At 53.7% G+C, this 23689-nt stretch overlaps 1 protein-coding gene across 1 annotated transcript; it reads right to left on the bottom strand.

The window, feature by feature from the left end:
• Positions 1-363: 363 nt before the first annotated feature.
• On the bottom strand, positions 364-23478 carry SLC22A8 (solute carrier family 22 member 8). Its single transcript, XM_027045111.2, is given in 17 exon segments — positions 364-803; positions 1319-2372; positions 2461-2664; positions 2791-2858; positions 2860-2900; positions 3605-3819; positions 4749-4864; positions 5057-5180; positions 7847-8015; positions 9171-9203; positions 9206-9330; positions 9869-9974; positions 20268-20334; positions 20336-20502; positions 20505-20537; positions 20540-20638; positions 23400-23478. Coding segments are annotated over 16 exon segments (1746 nt in total). The 3' UTR covers positions 364-803; positions 1319-2272.
• Positions 23479-23689: the final 211 nt, after the last annotated feature.

Below are 23689 nucleotides of genomic sequence, written 5' to 3'. Positions count from 1 at the left end.
AGTGTTTAAAAGATGACAGAGGGAGAGAAGCTGCTTTTGAAATTGTTTGGTTTGGAAACCCTTGAGTTTAGCTTAAACAAAACAAAAGCTATTCAGAAAATTCAGGATATTTTATAGAACTCAGGGTCAGAAAGCACATCCAGGACTGAGGAAGACCTGGGACTTGGAATCCACTAAGGATAGACTCAAATAGGGGCGCCTGGGTGGCTCAGTTGGTTGAACATCCAGCTTGATTTCAGCACAGGTCATGATCTCACGGTTTGTGAGTTCGAGTCCCACATCGGGCTCTGCACTGTCGGTGTGGAGCCTGCTTGAAATTCTCTCTCTGCTCCCTGCTCTCTGTCAAAAATAAATAAACATTAAAGAAAAAAAAAGAATCAATGTGGGGCGCCTGGGTGGCGCCGTCGGTTAAGCGTCCGACTTCAGCCAGGTCACGATCTCGCGGTCCGTGAGTTCGAGCCCCGCGACGGGCTCTGGGCTGATGGCTCAGAGCCTGGAGCCTGTTTCCGATTCTGTGTCTCCCTCTCTCTCTGCCCCTCCCCCGTTCATGCTCTGTCTCTCTCTGTCCCAAAAATGAATAAACGTTGAAAAAAAAAAAAAAAAGAATCAATGCAAATAGTCTCACCAAGTCTTTTTATCTGGGCCCCTGTATCTTTTCTCCTTTTCTCTGTGCACTTGCTTTGTTCTTTCTCTGCAACTGGCTTCCTCTCACCTACTTGCATCTGGGTCGGAGTGCAGTCTGAAGATGTACAGGGTTCGAAGGTGCAAGCCAGGGCGGCACCCAGCTCCTTTCCAAAGGTTAGCTGCGGAAAGGGAGAGAGAGACAGTGTGGCCCCTGGAGGGAGATATGGCTCCAAGGAGGGCTGGTTGGTTTGGTTGGTTTTTGGTAAGATAGGAGAGGCTGGGGCTTATTTAACCGGTGATGAGAAACAGCCGGAAGAGAGCGAATGGGTGGAGATCCCAGGGGGGAAGGCTGCCTGCTGGATGGGCTGGATGCGGAGCCCCAGTTGGGAGGAATGACCTTCTGCTGCGCTTGGCGGGAACTCGGGGAGCATGGGGTGACATCAACAGCCTTCAGCTGTGTCTGCGGTTTGCCCCCTTAAATAGGAGACAGAACTGTCCAGTGGCATGGGCCTGCGACACCGATCAGAGACCTGCGGCGAGCAGGGCTGGTGGATGGGGACTGGAGGAGCGCGAGCTTCCGCCCGCAGCTGCTCTGGGCTGCTCCGGTCCTCTGCCCACACTCGCTCTGGGACACGTACACGCACACACTCATTTCTAAGCCCAGGACTTGCAGCGGACTGTACTGCATCCTCACCCACGTTTAATGTTGGTGCTCTAACTTCCGGTGTGCTGGTAGTTGCAGGTGGGGACCTTTGGAAGGTGATTAGGGATAGATGAGGTCACGAGGGTGGGGCATCACGTTGGGATTCGCATCCTCATAAGAAGGGACAACAGAGACCTTGCTTCCTCTCACTCTCTCCCCAGGCCAAGTGAGGACATAATGAGAAGGCGGCCGCCTACAAGCCCGGAAGCGGGCTCCCATCAGGAACTGAGGTTGCCAGCAGCTCGATCGTCGCGGACCTCCCAGCTTCCGGAAGTGGGAGGAAGACACGTTTGTGGTTTAACCGATGCACCTGCGGCGTGTCGTTGCAGCGTCTCGAGTAGGCTTGGCCTATACATGCCTCAGTCCCCCACGTGCGAACACAGGTTCACATCAGCCCAGCTTGCCTGTACCTGTGTGTCCACACCCACGTGTTACACACAAGTACGGATGCGGGGGAGAGCAGTGCGCATGTCCAAGTGGTGGCCTGCCCCCTTCTCCCTTCCACGCCCATTCCTGAACCGCAAGCATGGCTTGAGTTCTTCATTGCCATTTATTGGACCCTCTCATGGAAGAAAGGGGTGGGGAGCAAGAAGAGGAAGCTGTCTTTGTTAGGACTGAACCAGGGAGCCCAGGGGACCTCAGAGGAAGGGGACTGGAACAATGGGGGAAGGTGGCCAGTGGGGAAGGGCTGGGCTGAAGGAGGGTGAGGGCAAGGGTGGGGCGTGGGAAGGCCTGTGGCCGAATCTTTGAACTGGCCAGGGCTGGGAGCTCCGGTGTGGTGGAGATGCCCTCAACCAAGCTTTCAGAAGACTGTGTTCAGGAGCATGGATGTGCTCAGCACCGCCCCCCCCCCCCCAACGGCCGCCCCCCAAAGGTGTCCTCAGAGCCCAGAGGCAGGCAAGGACCTGGCAAGGATTAGTTTCTGGAGGGCAGGGAAAGGGGGACTCAGTTGCCCTCAGCTGGGGTCCAGGCCTGGTCCAGAGGGATCCTCTGGGATGTTTTTTCCATTTCTGGTTCCCGCTTTGGTTCCTTTGCCCGCCAGGACCTAGGGAAAGAGATTTCAGGAAAAGCCCCTGGTCTGGACCTGCTTCCCCAGCTAGGAGTTCCAGGAGGACCAGAAGCAAGGGACTGACCAGGTTTCCACGTCTTCAATAGTCTCTGGCAAGGGCTGATTGAGGGTCTCAGGCAGGAAGAGGGCAGCCCTGCCTCCCAGGAAGGTGATGGTCCCAAATATGACTTTGGGGATGAAGGGCTGCCACTCCCCTGTGATCTTCACCAGCGGGGCCATCATGCTTCCCATGTGGGTCCCCAAGTTGCCAATGCTCATGCCTGTTTACCTGGGAGAGTTCAGAGCAGGGATTGGCAGCCTATGTGTGGGGCCCCTGGGCAGGGGGCTAGAGGATGCTGAGATCCCACCTGACCCTGTATCTTTTGGCTCGGCCAGCCCCACGCCCTGCACCTACCGAATGACCGTGGGGTACAGCTCGCTCGAACAGAGGAAGAGGCAGCTGAAGGAGCTGGACAAGCATCCCCTTCCCAAACACAGCCAGGGCTGTCCTCAGGGTCTGCGAGTCTGCAGACGGAAGAAAATGTAATGGGCCTCGGGCTCAGGAGCACCTGAGTGCTGAGTGTTCTCACTCTTCAGCCGACTTTGTCTCCCTTTTTGCTTTGGCTGCTGGAAAGCTCAGGTCTAAATATAAAGCTGAGTAATGGCCCCTTGGCTATTTCTAGTGCTTTACAGGCTGTCTTGCCGCCTTTGTGTTTTTCCCCGGCTCTGGTTCCCTCCTCCCATATTTTGTTGTATATATTCTTGTCCTAAAATATCTCAAGTTCCTTTGGAAGGATATGGGCGTATCAACACACAAACATCTATATAGAAGTGGCTTTTCCAAGGTCGCCGTGGAGTAGGTGATGGGGGCTTCCCTGAGCACTGAACCCTGTTGTTTTCCCATGCCAGCTTGTCCTCTGTAGCGATGAGGGCTTGCCAGATCCCTGAGCAATTCCTCGTACTGTCCAGACACAGCCACACTTTACCCAGTTTGAGTCAGATCTAGAAAGGAGCTTCGATATCATCTAGCCCAACTGAGTTATTTTCTAAATGGGAGACCTGCGCCCCAGAGAGTGCAGGGACCTGGTTAAGGTAACACAGAGATTTAGAGGTAGAGTCTGCAGATTTGGAGTCCCTGGCACCCCACTTCCCAGCCCGTGGCAGCCCGTGACGTCCACTGACATGCTGGCCCTCTTTCAGAGGGTTCTGATGTAGCTCCAGCTTCTCACCCGAGGGCACAAAGATGAGAGCCAGGATGCACCCTCCTGCCAGGAGTAGACCACTGGCCAGGGTGCTGTGTTGGCCCAGATGGTTTATGGAGAGGAAGTGGATGAACTTGGCCGGGAAGTCAACCCCACCAAAGATGAGCTGGAGGAAGCAGAGGTTGACTCCAAATTCTGCCACACTCATAGCCAAACTGTAGTAGGCAAAACCAGTAGAAAACCTGAGGGGCAGAGAGGGATGGATTGGCACCAGCAGCCAGACAGGGGTCTCTCCCCCCACTGGTCATTGGGTCACCAGGAGGACGAATGGTTTCGTTTCTTATCCCAACTGCAGCTGATTGGTAAGGGCTGATTGAGTGCTGTTTTGAGCTCTCTGGGATTGTGCCTGGGCTCAGCGCCGGGACTGATTGGTTATGCCTGATGTGGGCGTGATCTAGGGTGTGGTGGCAAAGATGTCCCATAATTGCCTCCAGAGAATATCAGGACTGGCAGGACTCTGGGAGACCAAAGGAGGTAGTAAATGATCTTCCCTTCGTCGGGTAAGAGTTTAACATCTAGAATGGGAGAGGTGAGAGTCAAGCTGTGCACATGGGTCCCATGCCTCCCCTTTCCCTCTGGGGCTCATGGCATCCCCTTTGAAGTTCCTGGACAAATTGGACCCTATTCATGCAGGGATGGAGAAGGGCCTCAGAGCCAGGTCACAGAAAGGGCTTTGAAGGAGCCGCAGATCGTCAGACAGAAAGAGAAGACTAAGGAGAAATATGATTTCTGTCTTCAAGCTCTGGTGGCCAGTCTTGCTCTGTGGGGTCCCAGAGGGCAGAGCTGGACCGGTGAAGGCAGTGACAGAGAGGCATAGAATGGGGAAATTGCCATGGCACGATGTGAGCTGTGAGCTGTGAAGGGGTTTGGAGCATTTGCCTTGTGGACGGGGTGGGCGTGACCCAACAGGGAGGCAGACCCTGATGGCTGGACCTGGGTGTGTGACAGGGACAAGAGCAGATTTCCAGGGTTGGGGCTGGGCTGGGGCAGCCAGGGAAGAGGGTCTCTGGACTCCTGGGCCTTCCCCTTAGGTGAAGCCACCACAGGCCTTGTTCATTACCCTTGTTTGGCAGAGGTGCTAGGGTGTGGGTAGGGACGGGTGGTGGGTTACCAAGCCAGGAAAAGACAGAAGGTCACACGGCACAGGTTGGGTGTCCGGAAGAGGTCAGCTACGCTGTACTTGGCCTTGGCCAAGGAGCTCTCCTTCTGCAGACTGCGTTTGAGCTCCTTGGGGAAGAGGTAAGGGAAGGGTGCCATTAGTGACCAGCTGGTGGGCAGGAGGAAGGAGAGAGGGAGGTGCAGGCCTGGTGCCTCTAGAGAAGTTTGCTTGGGACATTCTATGTGATGTTAGCTCGTGAGCAGGGAAACAGAGGCAAAGGAGGGTTCCTGCTCCATGCCATAATCCCTCTCAGTTCTCACCTCCACGGTGAGTTTTTCTTCCTCTTCCTTCTTGCCATTGAGGGCAGCAACCTGCCAGAGTATTTTCAGAGCCTTTGAGAACTTTCCAGACGGGACCATCCAACATACAGACTCTGGTATCCACCTGGGTTCCAGAATCAACTCACAGTGGCTCCCCCCGATGCCAGAAGCTTTTTCTTTTTCTTTTTCTTTTTTTTTTCTTTTTCTTTTCCTTTCCTTTTTTTTTTTTTTTTTTTTTTTAGGCACTGGAAAAACATCAACAGCCAGGGCCAAGGGGTAGGAGGTCCAGAAACCCAAGCTGTTTCACTGCAGATTTCATGGAATTTAAACTTGGCCAGGCTTTGCACCTGGACTGCCTGCAGCCAGCACAAATTCTGGGATTCTCTTTTCCCCCTTCCAGAAGAGCCTTTCCTCTGCCCCCTACCTGGGCCACTTGTTATTGCTGGGTGTTTTCCTTAGCCAGGATCCTTGGGCCTAGGCCAAGGCAGGTGGGTCCTGGGGAGGGGACAGCATGTTCAAGGCTAGACAGCTGGAGGGTCCTGGACATCCACCTCCCTGTTCTTCTCTGGGCCGCCTTCCAGGGTGAAGAAGGGGGCAGGGAGACAGTCCTGGGGCAGCTTGGAAAGGTGGCTCAGGGTAGGGTTGGAGCCTAGGAAATGGAATTGAGGACCCTTGGGTTCTGCCTGCAAAGGAGGGATTCTGCTGTAGCATGAGCACTGCATGGGGTCTTGAGATTGGCAGACAACCTCACTGTCCCCACCTCCGGGCTGTACTTTTGGGGGTTGGTTTGCACCGAGCAGACCCTGAGTGTCAGTAAGAGAAGATGAGCGGAGGCAGAGGTGTGGGGAGATGTGAAGAATGATGTTTTAAAAACATCTGGTCTCAGGGGGAGGCACCTGGGTGGCTCAGTCGGTTGGGCCTCCGGCTTTGGCTCAGGTCATGATCTCACAGTCCGTCAGTTCAAGCCCCACATCGGGCTCTGTGCCGACAGCTTGAAGCCTGAATTCTGCTTCGGATTCTGTGTCTCCCTCTCTCTCTGCCCCTCCCCGACTCACACTCTGTCTCTCTCTCAAAATAAAATAAAAACATAAAAATTTTTTTTTCTTTTTTAAAAAGTCTGGCCTGGGGACGCCTGGGTGGCTCAGTCGGTTAAGCGTCCAACACTTGATTTCGACTCGGGCCATGATCTCACGATCATGGCCCCCGGCGTGGAGCCCGCTTAAGATTCTCTCTCTCCTTCTCCTTCTGCCACCACCCATTCCCTGGCTCCCCCCGCAAAAAAAAAAGTCTGGTCTGAGGTGGGATCAGCTGTGGTTGTGGCCTCCACAGGCACCTAGGATCCGGCTCCAGCAAGGTCCTGGGGGAGCAGATACTGATCAACCTGCCTCAGACCATCGGCCCAGCTGACAGCGGTGGCCTCTCGGGCTCAGTACTACCCTGTCTTGTTTCTGCCCCGGCGGCCTCCATGGCTCTGCTCTGAGCAAAGTCCTGCTCCCAAACACCACAGCCAGGACCTAGACTCCATTCTCCTCGCCCCGAGAATAGTAACTGTGGCCTCCAGTCAGTGAGCCTTCCTGTGAACCAGGGCCACATAACCCTGGGTGACAGGCATTATTATCTCCAGTTTGCCTAGGAAAATCTTGAGGCTCAGAGTGGGTGAGGCTTGCCCCAAGTCACAGAGCGAGGAGGCCTGAACTCTCGACTGTATCCTGCTGACCATCCGCCCTTATTTTGCCTCCCCTACTCTCTGCTCCTTCTCTGCTCCCATCCTAGCCTGTGGACATGCCCTGGCTCCGCCCTGGACCCTCTGCCCAACCCTCTCTTCCCGCAAGATTGTCCCGCCCCCTCCAGGAGATTCTATTCTCATTTTCAAATGGAAACCCATATCAGTTCTGTGTCTTTTTGTGTAACCCTAGGGGATTGCTTCACTTCTCTGAGCCTCAGTTTCCTCGTCTGTAAAACCGGACAGTCACATCTCCTTCACATAGAGGTGCCATGAGGATCAGGATGACATAGGGCGATGCCTAGAACAGGGCCTTGCATGCAGTAAGTGCTCAATAAAGGGTCGCTCCAAGATGTCCTTTCTTTTCCTGAACTCATTCATCATTTCCTGTTCTTTGGCCCCAGCTACATTTTGGAGACTCAGTTCCTGTCTTCAACATGTTCTTAGGTTTGACATACTGATAGTGAGCTCTTGACCTCTTTGGCGTCTCTGACCCAGACACCCCAATTCTCCCGGGTCCCAGGTTGAAGCTTTCCTTTCCATAAAAGAATCCGTAAAACCCCAAGTCCAAGATGGTCCCCAACTCTGTGGATTTTTTCCTTCAAAATGCCTCTCAGACTCGTCCCTGAGGCTCCTCTCGCCCACACGGTCGTGTCCCCTCGGTCTCTCATCCCCTCCCACTTGGGTTGGTCCTTGTGTGCTGTTGTGTCACACACAGGAGCTTGGTCAGGACTTTCTGCACCACAAACATGTCTAGAGGCATTCTCTGTCCCTCACATGAGGCTGAGGCTGCTCTTCATTCTGTGTCCTCTATGGCCTGGCACCATACCGTCCATCTCAACGTACGCCCTTCCTCTACCACAGGCAGCCCCTGGATGCCCTCCAGACACCAGCCCATGCAGCATGCCTTTGTGCATTGATTCCTCCTCCTCCTCCCTGGAATGCCCTTCCTGACTCTGGGACAGGGGTGTCCTGGGACCGAGTCAGCCGGCTTGGTCAAGCGTGGGCTCCCTCTGTTTGGCCCTGGCAGGCATAAAGAAGGAGATGAAGAGGTGGGGGCCACATACCATGATGACAGGAAGAAGGCGAAGAAGGGAATGGACACGGTTAACTGTAGCCAGAGCCACTGGCGGATGGCATAGGCAAGACCCGTCAGAAAGAACGGGCCGCCGGTATAGAAGTAACCAAGTAAAGTTGATATGATGGCCCACGTCTGGATGGACACACGCTCGACACCTGCAGGAGGATCCCAAGGACCAGATTAGAATCCTGCTGGGCCTTGGGCACCTCCCTGTGAAGGGGCACTGGCTCCTGCCCACCCCCTATCAGCTGCTTGATCTGACTCTGATCCTAAGGGTTCATCCCTCCGATTTTACAGATGCTGTGACTGAGGCTCAAGAAGGCAGGACTCGGGGCACTGAGTGGCCCAGTCAGTTAAGCGTCCGACTTCAGCTCAGGTCATATCTCGAGGTTCGTGGGTTCGAGCCCCGTGCCAGGCTCTGTGCTGACAGCACAGAGCCTGGAGCCTGCTTCAGATTCTGTGTCTCCCTCTCTCTCTCTGCCCCTCCTCCACTCATACGCTGCCTCTCTCTCTCAGAAATAAATAAACATTAAAAAAAAAAAAAAAAAGAAGGCAGGACTCAAACTTCGGTCTGTCTGACTTCTAAGATCACACTCTTCTTTTTTTTTTCTTTAATTTTTAAAATGTTTATTCATTTTTGAGAGAGAGAAAGAGAGAGAGAACGAACGAGCCAGGGAGGGGCAGAGACAGAGGGAGACACAGAATCGGAAGCAGACTCCAGGCTCTGAGCTGTCAGCACAGAGCCCAGCATAGGGCTCAAACCCACAAACCATGAGATGATGACCTGAGCTAAAGTCGGACGCTTAACCGACTGAGCCACCCAGGTGCCCCCCCGCCTTTAAAAAAAAATTTTTTTTTTTTAAGTAATCTCTACACCCAACGTGAGGCTCGAACTTACAACTTTGAGATCAAGAGTTGCAGGCTCTCCTGACTGAGCCAGCCAGGCGCTCCCCCGAGCCCACACCCTCGACTGCCTCTCTAGAGGCAAATGACTTCCCCTGTTTTGCCTCAATGTCCTTATCTATAAAATTAGGACAACAGTGTCACCTACTTGTGGGCGTGGACTGAACGGGTCAGGTGCCTGCCAGAGTGTCAGGCCCAGGGGGAGTCCTCCGTATTGATAGTGGCTGTTGTTGGTATGCTGGGGGGTGGGGGGGTGGGTGGGGGTGCTCTGAGATCCTGGGAGGAGCAGCACCTTACTTGACCAAGGTCATAGGGAGCCTGTGTTGAGCCTGGCCCAGACTCCACTCTCTTGGCTTCGGGCTGGGCCCACCCCCCCAACACCTGTTCCCCCTTCCCATGTGGCTCACTCAAGATAACGGGGCTCAGGGCCATGCCTGTGTGCTGCAGCCACTCAGGAAGCTGAAGATCATGTCGACGTGGAGGTTGGGGCTGAAGGCTGCACAGGAACCACTGGCCGCCAGCAGCAGGTAGCTGCTGGTCAGGGTCAGCTTGCGGCCAAACCGGTAGCTCAAGGAGAGCAAGGGCTGAGTTAGCCGAGGCGAGCTAGCTGAGACAGTGACTCTGCAGGTCTCAGGGCAAAGGGTTGGATGCCTCCCCTCCCCCCTCCCCTCCCAAAGGGCCAGGCAGGGCACGGAACTCCCTCTTCAGACAGAACCTTACTGGTAACTGCTATTTTGGGGGGACAGGTTTGCAATTCCACGTTTGAGTTAATGAGTGATCGCCTCTACCCCCCGCTTGGTGGCCTGAACAGAGGTCAAAGGACTTCTCGTCTCCAAACAGTCCACGTGCCCCCTCTCCACTGCCACACAGCCATTACATGGTGTCTGAGGACCTTGAGGGTTTCCCCCAGGGTCTGAAGAGGTGGGGAGACGCAAGCTGCAAGGGCTTTGCGGCAGAGAGAAGGCTGTGGCCTGGAAGGGCTTGGGACGTGCCCGAGGTCACATGGGAGGGACCATGATTCCTGTCTCCCCCAGCTTTCTTTGGCTCTTCGGGGGTGCGTGGGTGATCAGACTGAGGTGGGATGTCCCCATAGGCAGTGTCTCACCTGTCAGATAGATTTCCCAGCACGGTCCCCCCAATCACTGTGCCTGCCGCGAAGAGAGACTGGGCCACCTCCTTGAGTTTGCTGGAGACGCCCGCGAAGTCCCATTTCACAAGAGAAAGGTGGTCCAGCCTGGCTCGGGCTGGACCAGCCGTCCCAGCCCCCCTCAGCCTGTGCCCCACGGCGCCCGCCCACACCTGACTTCCCTGAGCCTGGCCCCCTCATCCCAAGAGTTATTTCTGCTTTCAGCCTGGCCTAGGCTTTGGGGTCCCTAACCCGTGATGTGTGATGATAATTTCTCTCCCAGCATGTGTGGCCTGTCGGAAGCTTCTAGAGTCGACTTGGCTGTCGCAGTCGCACCCGGGTCTGTTCTCAACATCTTCCCTCCTCCCCTCCAAGCTTGCCCTCACCCCGTGGCTCCCTGCCTGTCTCTGCTTCACCTTACACGTCCAAGGTCAGTGCTCATCCGCACCCTAGATCTCTCCCTCTCCTCCATGGGGACATTGCTCTATTGTTGCCATTGTGCTCCGTCCCGCATCCTCTGTCTCTGTCTCTCAAGTTCTCTCCTTCTTAGAAACTCTATCTCCTCCATATCCACTTCATTTCGACCTTCCCTTCAAAGCCCAATCTCTTGAATGAGAAGCTCTACCTGCTATCACCCCGCCCCCATATCTCAGTTCCGCCCCCACTGCTCCGCTGGAACTGTGCTCGCCAGAGCCACCCGCGATGTATTTTTCACCAAGCCCAATGGAACCTTCTGTAGCCTGACGTGCCCTGACCTTTGGAAGCCCTTGATGTTGCTAACGCTGACCTCTCCCTCCACCTGGTTTCCTCACCCTATTCACCCCTCCTCCTTCTCCTCGTGGGCTCTTTTCTCTCTACCCCTTCCAGATTCTCCAGGGCTCTTCCTGGATTTTCCTTTTTATCCGCTCTCCCCAGGAAATGTCACCTGCTCCCATGGCTTCCATTTCTGTTTTATGAGGAAGACTCCAATCCATATCTTCAGCCCAACCTCTCTTCTGGCCTCGAGACAGTAGATTCAGTTGCCTTCTTGGAAATTCTACCTGGGTGGTGTCTCACAGTGACCTCAATGAGACTTGTCACCCACTCCATGCCAGGTCACAATCTCAGTGGCTGGGAACCCTCCTTTGCCTCATCCCTCTCCGCTATACCGCCATTCCATCCTGGAATTTTCTATTTCCACCACTACTGTCTTAGTGTAAGAGTAATGATAGCAGCCAGTGTTTATGGCGGGCTTAAAATGCACCAGGCACCGTCCCTAAGTACGCACTTGCCATGTTTTAACATCTTCAGTCCTCACAACAACCTTATGGTGGGGCGTTACTGCCATTATCATCCCTGTTCTACAGATGAGGAAACTGAGGCCCAGAAGTGATTACTGCATTGATCTTCAGACAGGCCTTGCAGCCTTTGATTTCCGTTCCTCCTCACCATTCTTCCCCTGCTAACCAGAATGACTTTCTGAAACCACTCAATGAGGTTCCTGTCTTGCCTAAGGCACGCACTGGCTCCCTCCTGCCCTGTGGATAAAGAGAAAGCTCTATTAACACAGATTTATAAAGCCCTCATGCTCTGGCCCCTGCCTACCTGTCTGGGCTAATCTCCTGCTAATCCCCAACACGCACCCTTTGTCCAGCTCTCCTGAATTACTTGTGTAATGAAGTGGAGACTGTCATTGGCCAAAAATGCCTCACAAGAATGTTTTGGACGTGAAATAGTGTGGGGGAAGAACCACACATCCCAGGGAGCCCTTTCCATTTCCCTCTGCTGGAAATGAGGGGGATGGGGCTGGATGAAGACCCCAGGACCGCAGGATGTCTCCATGTGGCCCAGCATGGCCAGCAAACCCGGCGGGTTCTTCTGGCCGAGAAGGGAGCCTGTGCAGTACTTGTGTGGTGACGTAGGAGGGAAGAGGGTAAAGGAGGAAGTGAGGGGGTGTGAGGAGGGGCCAGTGGGTGTCTAGAGAGACTTTTGGTACTTCGTGGCATGCCATGGAAAGCTCCTTTAGGAAAATCTAAAGGAAAGACCTACTGTCCCCCTAAATCCATGCACTGCCCCACCCCCCTTCCATAGTAAACAGTACATTTCAGGTGACCCAGCAGTTGAGTGGGGCCATGCAGTTCTTGACAATGGAAGGTGAGTGGAAGACATGCTTGTTACGTCCATCTCATTTGATTTAGAGAGAATCTTTGGCCTGGACCTGCGTGTTTTCTCCCTTCCTGTCTCCTGACAATGAGAGCAACTCTGGGAGCCGCGTGTCGAAGATGGCAAAAGCCGCTATCCCTCTGGGTCCCTGAACGACCCTATGGAGCAGAGCCACCCCCCCAACCTGTAATTCCCACCTCAGAGCTATTGTACGAGAAGGAGAACCACTTCTATATGGTATAAGCCATTGAATTATTGTGGACTCTTTTGTTATGGCGACGCAGCCCATCCTAATACATCCCACAAGAAGTGGAAAATGGAAATTCGATTTCCCCTCCCCCCAACCTCCAGGTTATTTAGTGCCTTAAGAAACCATTCTGTCTTGGGGCACCTGGGTGGCTCAGTCAGTTAAGTGTCGGACTCTTGATTTCGGCTCAGGTCGTGATCTTGCAGTGCCTGAGTTTGAGCCCCACGTCAGACTCTGCACTGACAGTGGAGAGCCTGCTTGGGGTTCTCTTTCCCTCCCTCTCTGCACCTCCCCTGCCTGTGTTCTCTCTCTCTCTCTCTCCCCCAAAATAAATAAATACATAAACATTAAAAAAAAAAAAAAAAGAAAGCATTCTGTTTAGACCACGAGAGGGTCAAAGTCAGACCCATTTGGATTAGCTTAAGGCTGTCTGCCCTTCTCCACTGAGACCAGATCTGCTGGGTCTTGGTTTCTACCATGGTACTTGTGGTCACTGTAGGCATCAGCATAACTGTCACAAGCTAGTTTCTACCAGAAAATTGAAGCAATTTACAGGAAATACCATTCCTAAAATGGACTTTGAGTCATGTTTAAAACATGCCCTGGGGCGCCTGCCTGGCTCAGTTGGTTAAGCATCCTACTCTTGATCTCAGCTCAGGTCTTGATCTCCGGGTCATGAGTTCAAGCCCCATACTGGGCTCCGTGCTCGGTGTGGAGCCTACTTAAAAAAATGATTGAAACATGTCCAAATCCTTCCAAATGGCCCACAAGTCCCTGCAGAATCTGCTCCCAGATTTATCCCTGTTATCTCTCTGCTCTCATTTTCTGCTACTATCTCCCCATATACTCCACTGTACTTGGTCTTCTTCTTCTTCTTCTTTTTTTTTTTTTTTTTTTTTTTTACCTTTTTAGTGTTTATTTATTTTTGAGAGACAGGGAGAGACAGAGCATGGGCAGCGGAGGAGCAGAGAGAGAGGGAGACACAGAATCCAAAGCAGGCTCCGGGCAGTCAGCACAGAGCCCGACGTGGGGCTCGAACTCACGGACCCCGAGATCACGCCCTGAGCTGAAGTCGGCCGGTTAACCGACTGAGCCACCCAGGCGCCCCAAGATTAGCATCTTGATGAGGGTAGAACGTCTAGTCTGTTTTGCTCATGACGGTACTCCCATTGCCTAGCACTGTGCCTGGCATTCAGTAAATGCTCGTGGGATTGAAGGAGTGAGCCTTCCACAGAAAGAACAGAGAAATGGAGAACCTTAGTGGTTAAGACATACTGATGCCTAAATGAGAGGTCATGGGGTTCGCACTCCAGATACTATGTGGGAGGCTGTCCACTTTACCACAATGGGCGTATGTCAGGATGGAGAGGGCCTAGGCTGTGTACGTAGGATCTATAACTGCGTGTGAGCACGAGGAACTGGAAAAACTTCACAATCGGACTGGAGAAACCTCTATGGCAAAGTGTCTACTAACTAGGGAATGGTAACATGAAGGTTTAAAGCTCAGAAGAAGGTGCTTTGTGGTGAGCTATGAAAAACATCTTGGACTTCAAATGACTCTAAGTTGCCCCCAGAGATTTCATGGCTAATAAAGCTCATCAGAACGGATGATAAAAATGTGGCCCTGCAGGTCAGTGCAAATCCACGGGGCTCAGACCTGAGATATGCAATCACAATGGTTTGAATTGTGTCCCCCCCCCAAAAAAAAAGATAGGTTGGAATACTAACCCCAGTACCTCAGCATGTGACCTTATTTGACAAATAGCATGGTGGCAGATAAAATTAGTTAAGATGAGGTCATACTGGGGTAGGTGTGGGCCCTTAACCCAACAGGACTGGCGTTCTTGTAAAAAGAGAAGATACAGACACGTAGGGAGAACATCATGTGACCATGGTGGCAGAGACTGGAGTGACGCATGTGTAAGCCAAGGATCACGGTCAGCCACCAGAAACTGGAAGAGGCCAGAAAGTATTCCTTCCTAGAGCCTTGGGAGAGGGCATCCCTGCACCTTGATTTTGGACTTCTAGTCTCCATTATAGAAATTCTAGGAAACAGATGTGTGATTCTTCTTGTATGTTTGAAAGACCTGTGGGCTTGGTGGGTGGTGATAGGAGGGAGATTGGGAATGGAAGAGCATGGCAGTGAGAGAACCAGGAACAGAGAGAATTGGAGAGATTAAAACACAAAGTTTTCTGATGTTTGTTTTTGAGACAGACAGCACGAATGGGAGAGGGGCAGAGAGAGGGGGAGACACAGAATCTGAAGCAGGCTCCAGGCTCTGTCAGCACAGAACCTGACGCAGGGCTTGAACTCATGAACTGCAAGATCATGACCCCAGCTGAAGTCGGACACTTAACCAACTGGGCCACCCAGGTGCCCTAAGAATTGGAGCGATTTTTAAAGGCATCCTGGATGGGCATTAAGGAGGGCATTTGTAATGATGAGCACTGGGTGGTGTATGTAACTGACGAATCGTTGAATTCTACTCCTGAAACCAACACTGCACTGTATGTTAACTAACTAGGATTTAAATAAAAATCTGAAAAGAAAAAAAAAATAAATAAAGGCATCCTGGAATTTGGGGGTGTGGGGGGGAAGGGAAAGATACTTAGAGACATTTTTGGCATGCTTCTGTGTGGTGAGCTGTGCAAAACCCTTGAGGAGGCCTTGTTAAGAAAACCTATAGCTGAAGATTCGATTGTACTTCAAGGTGTTGAGAGAGCGTGATTTATTGCTCCTTCGACTTTGACTCCAGACATAGGCTGGGCCACGTGGGGTCTGCAGCTTTAGTCGGGTTACGCCATTGCCGGATTCCGTAACAGCTCTGTGCTGTGTGTTCCTCTCTGCTTTTGTATTTGTCATCATCCCCTTATTCTAGAAATGTTGTCAGTCGTTCAGGCCCTAGGCACAGAACAGGAAAGTTCAAGGCCCAGAGGGGAATCACAGGGGTCTGGAGGCGGGGGGGGGGGGGGGGGGGGGGCGGGAAGGGCCTGTTCGTCCAAGCCAACTCGGGCCTCTAAGGGCTGCAGGGTGGGTTTTAGGACCCTCAGACGGGTGAGCTGGGCACCCACAGGGCTGAGATTCAGTGATGTGGGAGCTGTGGGCTACGGCTGGGGGCCATCTCGGAGCCCTCAATCCACGCTCCCCACACTCTCCAGACTTGAAAGAAAGGCCATTGTTTCCTCTTAATGTCCTAGTAAAGCTCTTTCTGAAAAATTCCAGCCTTGTCTCTGCTGAACTCAGAGAAAGGAATGTGTGGTCACCCCTGCCAGGGAAGCTTAGGGGATCAGAGGGGGAGGGGAACTTCCCTGGACCCTGGACCCTGGACCCTGTGCTGTGCTCTCTCACGTCACTGTGCCACCATCTGTGCCTTCTCTGGGGGTGGGGAAGGGGGGAAGCTCCTTATTATCCTGTTCTACAGCTGAGGTGGAGAGGGGAGCTGACTCCCCAGGTCACTGGCTCTGGGGGGGTGGAGGTGGGACCTGCATTCAGGCTTGCTGTTCCCATGAGAGGAGGGCTAGGTGGAAGCTGGGGAGTGTGGCAAAGCCATAGGGCCCAGGTGAGCTGGGAAGAGCCGTGACAGCTGACTCCCCTGTTACTGGGGGTCCCCCTATTCTTCTGGTGGGGACAACCCTCTCAGTTCTCAGGACATGTCTATTTTTTTTAAGTTTATTTATTTATTTTGAAAGAGACAGAGCATATGAGTGGGGGAGGGACAGAGAGAGAGAGAGAGAGAGAGAGAGAATCCCAAACAGGCACTGTTCAGCACAGAGCCCGACGCGGGGCTCAAACTCATGAAACTGAAATCATGACCTGAGCCAAAATCAAGAGTCAGACGCTTAACCCACTGAGCCGCCCAGACATCCCTCAGGGCATGTCTATTCACCATAACTGTGACAACAGCAGCCACAGCAGCCACTGACATTAGCTGAAGGCTCCCCAGGGGCTGTGCCCTGTGCTAATGCTCTCCTTGAATGGTCACACTTGGCTCTTTTCCTCCCTTTTACGGATGAGGAAACCAAGACTTCTGGCCTCATGACATTCCTAGCGAAGGGCAGAGTGAGGATGTGAACTCTGTTGCTGGATCCTGGCTCACGATCACATGCTGTCCATCTGCGGGAAGGGCCCCTGGCAGAAGCTAACTAGGGTCACGTGGACTGAGGCGGTTGCCAGATGCTCCGCCTTTCTGACCACCGGCTGCTGGGGTGGGGGCGGGGCGGCACCTGCAGACCCTGCCTCCCCTCTGGAGACCCACCTGTAAGGTGAGGCCCAGCCATCGCTTTACCTCTGCCGCCTGGGGACCTGAATCCCGCTCCACCCCGCCCCAAGCAGGCGGAGCATGAATTTGCCACGATCAGAAAAATTGCTGTGTTCGCGTTACTGTCTGGCTGGGTCTGGCCACTGACACTTGCCTGGCTGGGCAGGGACCCCTTCTCTGGGCTCTCACAGCTGAGAATTCAGGGAGCCAGGCATGAGCCACACCTGACCCGGAAAAGGGTACGGTACCTTGAGGGCTGGTGAACCCCGTGTTTGCTGGGACGCAGATTCCCATGCCCCCAGGTGCTGGAATGGAGTCTGGGAACTTGGCCAGCCCACACTAGTGAAGTGATGCTTGACCAGGTACAAGACCTGCAACCTTTGCTCCTGGCCAGGCTCCCTGGAGTCTGAGGTGCACCCTGGGGAGGAAGCAATGTCTGAGTCACTCCTGCCAGGCTCTGACGGGGCATGGCTTTCATTCAGCGTTATCTGAGCACTTATTATGCGTCTAGCCTGGTACCGGTAAAGATGGGTTAGAAAAACACCTTCCTCATCCTGGGGGAAAGTTGGATCTGTGAACAACAGCCTCCTGGGGCCACAACGGACACAGAGATTGTGGGTGGGCTCATGCAGTCCTAAGGAGCCTGCCTGCACGGGTTCGACTCCCAGCTCCACCATTTATGAAATGTGGGACCTGTCCCTTGGTTTCCCCATCTGTAAAAATGGGACAATAAAGATGCGAACCTCAGCATCGTTATAAGGATTAAATGAGTGCATGTGAGCAAAGTTCTTAGAAGCTTCTGGCATGGGGTGAGCACACAGTAATTGATGATTGTTATCTATGGCTCCCTGAAGGACTGTCACCTCTCCAGCTAGGTTCTGTGTCCCTGGAGGATGTGGATGGTGACTCTCACTCCTCTCTGACTTCCCAGGGACCCGGTGTACAGCAAGTCACCCGGACATCTGGAAACTTCTTTACAGGTATCGAGGTACCTTTGACTTCCTCCCCATCTCTCACCGTCACGTCCATTCGGTCTCCAAGTTCTCCAGATTCTGACTCCCCAAACTCTCTGGTGTCTATTCCAACGGTCCCTTCTGTTTATCATCTTTTCCCTGGATCCCTGTGTCAACCTGCTAACGGGTCTGTCTGCCCCTGGACTAAAACTCTCCACGAGCCACTCCCTGCCCTGCCGTCAGAGTGACCATTCTTACAGGGTGATCTGAGCGTACCACTCTCCCGCTCAACACCACTCGATGGCTCCCTAGTGTCTGGGGACAGACGCTACACTTTCGTCTAGCATCCAAGCCAGGCCCTCCTCTTCTCCAGCCCCATATCTGGTGACCTCCATTCCCCATTGCTCGCCCCTCCAGCCTTCCTCTGTCTCTCGCCGAGGGATGTTTTGTTCTCATCCTGCTCTTGTGACTGTGCATTTGATTCCACTGGTGCTTTGGCCTGGGGCACACCTGCTAACTCCAGTTGGGCCCCCCTCCGGGCTGATTAGATGTCCCTATGCTGGGCTCCCAGAGCACTCAGAGTGCATAGAGCTCATGCACACAAATACTCCACAAATACTTCAGAATGCCTCCTCTGTGCCGGTCACTGTTCTAGCTGCCGGGGATCCAGCAAAGCAGCTGGAAATCCCAGCGTCAGGGAGCTTGCGTGTCACGGTCAGTGGTCCTTGAGGGGTGGGTCTGTCTCCTCACTACAGATGGGCTCCTGGAGGGCAAGCAGGGAGCAGGTGCACTTTGACTCTGTGTCCTCAACATCACGCATGTGGTTGTGAGTAAATGTTGGATGCGTTTCGTGAGCTTGGCCCTGGGGAGAAAGAGCAAGGGCGACAGGGAGGAAATACAATCCAGGGGATAGGAGAGTTGGCGAGTGTAACAGGTAGGCGCACAGCTCTGGAGCCAGGTGCCGGTGTTTAGATTCCTGAATTTTCCGAGTCCCGGTGGTGCGAACTTGAACAAGCTCCGCAACCCCCATGTGTCAGTTCTCCCGTTCTAATACTAACTACCTTATAGGGTTGTCGGCAAGGTGAAAGGTGTTAATATTTATAAAGCACTTAGAACAGTGCCTGGCACATAGTTAAGTGCTTTATAGATAAATAAATATTTATTAAACACACGAAAAGCGGTCATGCAGACTATGAACGTAGATAGTCTTGGCTTCAAATCCTACCTCTACCCGGTCCTAAGCATATGCAATCCTGGGAAAGTTGTGGAACCAGGCTGCGCTTGAGTTTCCTTGTACGTGAACTGGAGACACTATAATGCTTCCCGCTCTAGAACGCTGTCTCCTGGGATTCCAAGACTCACTCTCTCTCTCTCTCTCTCTCTCTCTCTCTCTCTCATCCCCCCCCCCCCCCCGCCCCCCAACACAGCACGCCTCCAGCAGGACTGGCTCAGAGTAAAGACTTTGAAATACACCTCTCCTAATGAGGCAAAAGCAACATCCTGCCCTTGAGGGGCTCCTGGTCCCTGAGGGGAGAATGAAAACACTGGTCTCTGTTCATTGTTCAGATGCTATGCCCTCCAGGAAGGCTCCCTAGAATCCTGTGGTTCCTCCCTCTTTTGAACTGCCATAAACATGTATCCCCCTGTGCCTCTTATGGGTGTTAGCTTTAAATTCCGGTTCTAAAACTGACCAGTTGTGTGATACTGGACCTTCACTCCCCTTCTCTGAGTTTTCATTGTTTTGATCTGTAAAAGGAGGTAAAAATCACCTTCAACAAGGGGCACCTGGGTGGCTCAGTCGGTAAAGCGGACTTGGGCTCAGGTCCTGATCTCACCTATTGTGAGTTTGAGCCCCGCGTGGGGCTCTCTCCTCTGTCCCCCTCTCTCTCTGCCCCTCTCCCCGCCCCCCGAAAAAGAAATAAACATTAAAGAAAATCACCCTCAACAGAACATGGTGAAAATCACAATGCCTGCAAAGCCTGCCTGTTTGTAGATCCTCAATAAAGGATCTCGTTTCCCGTGTCTCCCTCCTCCTTTCTTCCTTCCATGGTCTCCCGGCTGGCCCGTCAGTTCATTCGAGGGCCTGATTTTCCTCTGTGATTCCAGCAGGTGGCAGGGGGAAGACTCAGGGAATAAGTAAAGGGCTGGATGAATGGCAGTAACTGGGAGCAGATGAGATGATTTGGGGGTCTGCTCAGGCATTTTCAGCCTTCCGCACCGTCCGCTCCCTCCCCCACACTCCCTCCCATCTTGGGACCTTTGCGCCAGATGTGATTTTCCTCCCATCCCTCGCTGCCTGGCTAACTCTTGCTGGACATTCTTAGCTTCAAAGTCACTTCCTCAGGGAAGCTTTCTCCAGGGCCTGTCCCCCGGTCCCCACACCCAGCCCTAAGGGACCGGACCATAGTCTGAGGTCACAGCCCTAAGTCCTTTGAAGTTGTCATTTCTTTCGGTGCTACTTTGATTAACTGATGTTACCCCACAGGGCTGTGGACCCTTTGGTAGCAGGCACAGGGCAGTTTTGTATCCTCAGACCTTAGTGCTGTTCCTGCCACAGAAGGGGCTGCCTGTTGGAGAGATGCTTGCGCTCTGAATGTGAAGAAACGACCCTTTTTGGTTCACGTGCTTCGGCACCCAGGTCCTTCCTCTCTGCCTGCCCAGCGCCCTGTCCTCCCAGTGCCCTGACTAGAGCCTCGCCTGTTCTCCCGTCCCTGAGCCTGGCAGGTGTGGGTTGTGCGCTGTGGGTGGAGGAAGGAGGGTCGCCCGCGGACATGCCTCAGTGACAATGGAGTCCGTGGTGCTGGGGTCATAGGCCCAGTCGTCCAGGCATGGCTCGGTGCCCCCCTTGGGTGTCGTTGGGCAGGCTGGCGTTGGGCGGATATGTGAAACGGAGGCAGTTCTCGGGCTTCCCGTCTGGGCCCTTAGGGAACACCAAGGGCCCCGTGGAAGCGCTGGGGGGTGGGCGACAGTGGTGGGCAGGTGTGGTCGCTGTGAAGGTCTGCAGCGGGTTTGGTTGGCCAGGCCCAGGATGGGGAGGCCAACAAGACTACGTTCAGGAACCAGAAGGGGCCCTTGCTGCCCATGTGGTCCATGAGCTTGGGGAAGGCCACAGCGCTGGGCAGCACGAACCAGAGCTGCGGCGAGGCGCCTGGCCAGGGAGAGGGAAGTGTGCGTATGGGCTCTGTGTGGGTGTGTGGGTAGGTGTGGAAGCACAGGGAGAGGGCGTGCCAGGTGTGAGCACAAGCATGAGGAACCGTGTGTGTATAAATGCGTAAGGATGTGGGGTTGGGGGGGGTGTGTCCACAGATTTACACGTGGCTATAGGAGGACATACCCAGGGGCATGTAGAGGCCTGGGGCCACATGTGTGGCGTGTGTCCAGAGGTGTGGGCATAGGGGTGTCTGTAGGGATGGGTGTCTCGAGGTCGGGCAGCTGTGTGAGCTTGGGTGCGTCTGTTTGTGTGTGTGTGTGTGTGTGTGTGTGTGTGTGTGTGTGTTTGTGGCTGTGAGTATCCCTGTGCTCAGCCACGTGGTCACACATGCTGCATGCACAGGGCAGTGCCGGCCACACAGCTGGGGCCAAGGGGCCTGGTCGTGGACATTGGCAACACGGGCCTGATGGTGGCAGGGGGTGGTGGGGGGCAGCGAGGTTAGGTGGGGAAGTCCCTGGTCGCCCTGAGCAGACACACAGGGTCAGCAGAGCCCAGGTTGCTTCCTGGGAAGGTCTCCCCAAGCCCAGAGCCTCTTGGCTTTTGGCTGTCCTCCTGGGGCTGGGTCCACCATAGTGGGGCAACGGAAAGGGCCCAGGCGGGTCCCAAAGGGAAAAGGGACTTGGCCAATCACAGTAAGGAAACAAGACCTGACTTTGGAGGCTTCTCAGGGGTCTATGGTGACCAGAGCTTGGGGCGGGCGGTGGGGGGTGTCTCCATTCTTCCTCGCTTGGTAGCTGGGCCTGGCTCCCTCCCGTGGGGCTGGTGGTTGAATGTGGCTGAAGCCCTTTGTCTGTAACGTATGTTCTTCCAGATCTTTCCTCATCAGTCACTGTGGTCTCACCCCCATTTTTTTTTTTTTTTTTTTAGCAGCCAACACGAGGCTCATTTAACCATACAGCAGCCCTGTTACTATTCTAAGTATTGCACATTAGGAGACTAAGGAACAGAGAGGTTAAACAACTTGCTTATGGTCTCCCAGCCAGGAAGTGGCAGGTTGGGGCAGTGCAAGCAACATTTTCTGCAAAGTCTGTTGGGACACTGTCCTGCACCGTCCCTCCTTTAGCAAGGTCACCTTGGCTGGCTGTCCACATCACTGCTGCCTGCCTTTAGCTCTCTGGTTCTACCTCCAAGGGCTCTGGGGAGCTGCCCCACCCTGTCTGCTCTGGGGGCTAGTGAGGGGTCCATGTCAGGCTCCCCTTCTTGGCTGGGGCGGGGGCTTCCTATTCTCTCCACCAAGGTAGGCATCTAGCTCCCCAGCTCAGGCTGCTCAGGCTGGCCCCCACCCCCTGAAGTCTCTGCCAGCCTCACCACCACCCCCTCCAGGGCAGGGTCAGGCCCGCAGCTCTGCTTCCCACCTGGGCCCAGCAGTAATTGACATTCTCAGAGTGGCCCGAGGCAGGGCGAGATCCGGAGTCATCAAAGGAAGATTAAATTATGCTCCGAAGCAGCCAAGGGGTTGTTTTAGGAAGGTTTTCGACTGTGAGGCTTGCAGAGAGCTGAGCCGCCTCTCCGAGCACCCCTGCTCTGGGCTTTCGCCCTCCGCGAGATTTTCCGGTTCCTAATTGGGCCTGGGTTATCCGTCTGTTTCTGTCCTAGTGCAATGTTGTTTAAAGGAGCCTGGTGACTTCCCACGGAGGCCGCTGGAGGTGAGCCAGAGTATAGATGTGCAAGCCCAGCCAGGGGCGGCCCCAGCCCCCAGTGGATGTGCTTGGATTCATGATATCTGAACCGTGGCATTCTCTTAGCCAGGCCCCCCCCCAGGGGTTGTGTCCCGCACTTGCTGAATGACCTTGGGCAAATCACCTCCCTCTGGGCCTCTTGTCACTCTTCATTAGTTAGGTGGCTTAAAACACACACACACACACACATACACACACACAGACACACACACACACACACACCCCAGAAAGCTTTTATTCAAACAACATATTGGGGTTGTAAGATCAATACATAAAGCAGATACTAGAGGAGGTGGTCTGGCTAGAGTGGCAAAGGTGGAGAGAGCAGCCCCTTCATAACCCCTGCCAGCCCCAGCTCGTCCTTCCTTTTGGCACCTTCTGCCCCAGGCTGTCTCTTTCTTCCTTTAAAAATTTTTTAAAAAAATGTTTATTTATTTTTGAGAGCAAGAGGAGGAGGGGCAGAGGGAGACACAGAATCCGAAGCAGGCTCCAGGCTTTGAGCTGTCAGCACAGAGCCTGACACAGGGCTCGAACTCACGAACCATGAGATCATGACCTGAGCTGAAGTCGGACACTTAACTGACTGAGCCACCCAGGCGCCCCAGGTTGTCTCTTTCTGAGGCATCTCCATTATCTTACAAGACCCATGACTTCTTCCTTGAAGTGACACTACATTGAACGTATTGAAATTAACTTGTTTTAAAGAGATGTGACATTGGGAAATCTTACATGCTAAATGCATTTTTAGCTTGGGTTATAGAAATGCAGTTTCTTCCTTCTTCCTCCTTCCCCCGCTTCCCTCTCCTTCTTTCCCTTTTCTCTTTCATGCTTTCATCTTTTGTTGGAACCTTTCCAGAGTGTCCTTTCAGGGACGCTGGGCTCAGCCAGTGTTCCCTGTTCTTGCTGCGTCCCAGCACAGACATGTGTCTTCAGCTGGAAGGGCCCAGGGAATCCTCGAGTCTAACATCCTCACCTTACCCGCAGGGAGCCAGAGGTTCGGCCAAGGAAGGAACACGCACCTGTCCTCAGCGTCCCTGGAGGCTCTGCACTGCACAGTTTTTCTAAATCTGTGATTCGCTGAAGCAGAGGACACGCCATGACAGGTGAAATAGGGCAGGTCTTATTCTGCAGGAGCAGTGGAGGGTCTGGGTGTCCTGGCCAATTACAGGGGTCACACTGAACTTTCTGTGGGCCATCCACTCTCCTACCTACTCATTTGTTTGTTCATCTCTCCATCCATCCATCCGTCCATCCGTCCGTCCAACTGTCCGTCCATCCACCCTTCCATCCGTCCAATGTGCTTCATGCT

This window comes from Acinonyx jubatus, chromosome D1 (genome assembly GCF_027475565.1).
Source record: "Acinonyx jubatus isolate Ajub_Pintada_27869175 chromosome D1, VMU_Ajub_asm_v1.0, whole genome shotgun sequence".
Taxonomy (NCBI): domain Eukaryota; kingdom Metazoa; phylum Chordata; class Mammalia; order Carnivora; family Felidae; genus Acinonyx; species Acinonyx jubatus.
This window is presented reverse-complemented; position numbering and strand designations above follow the sequence as displayed.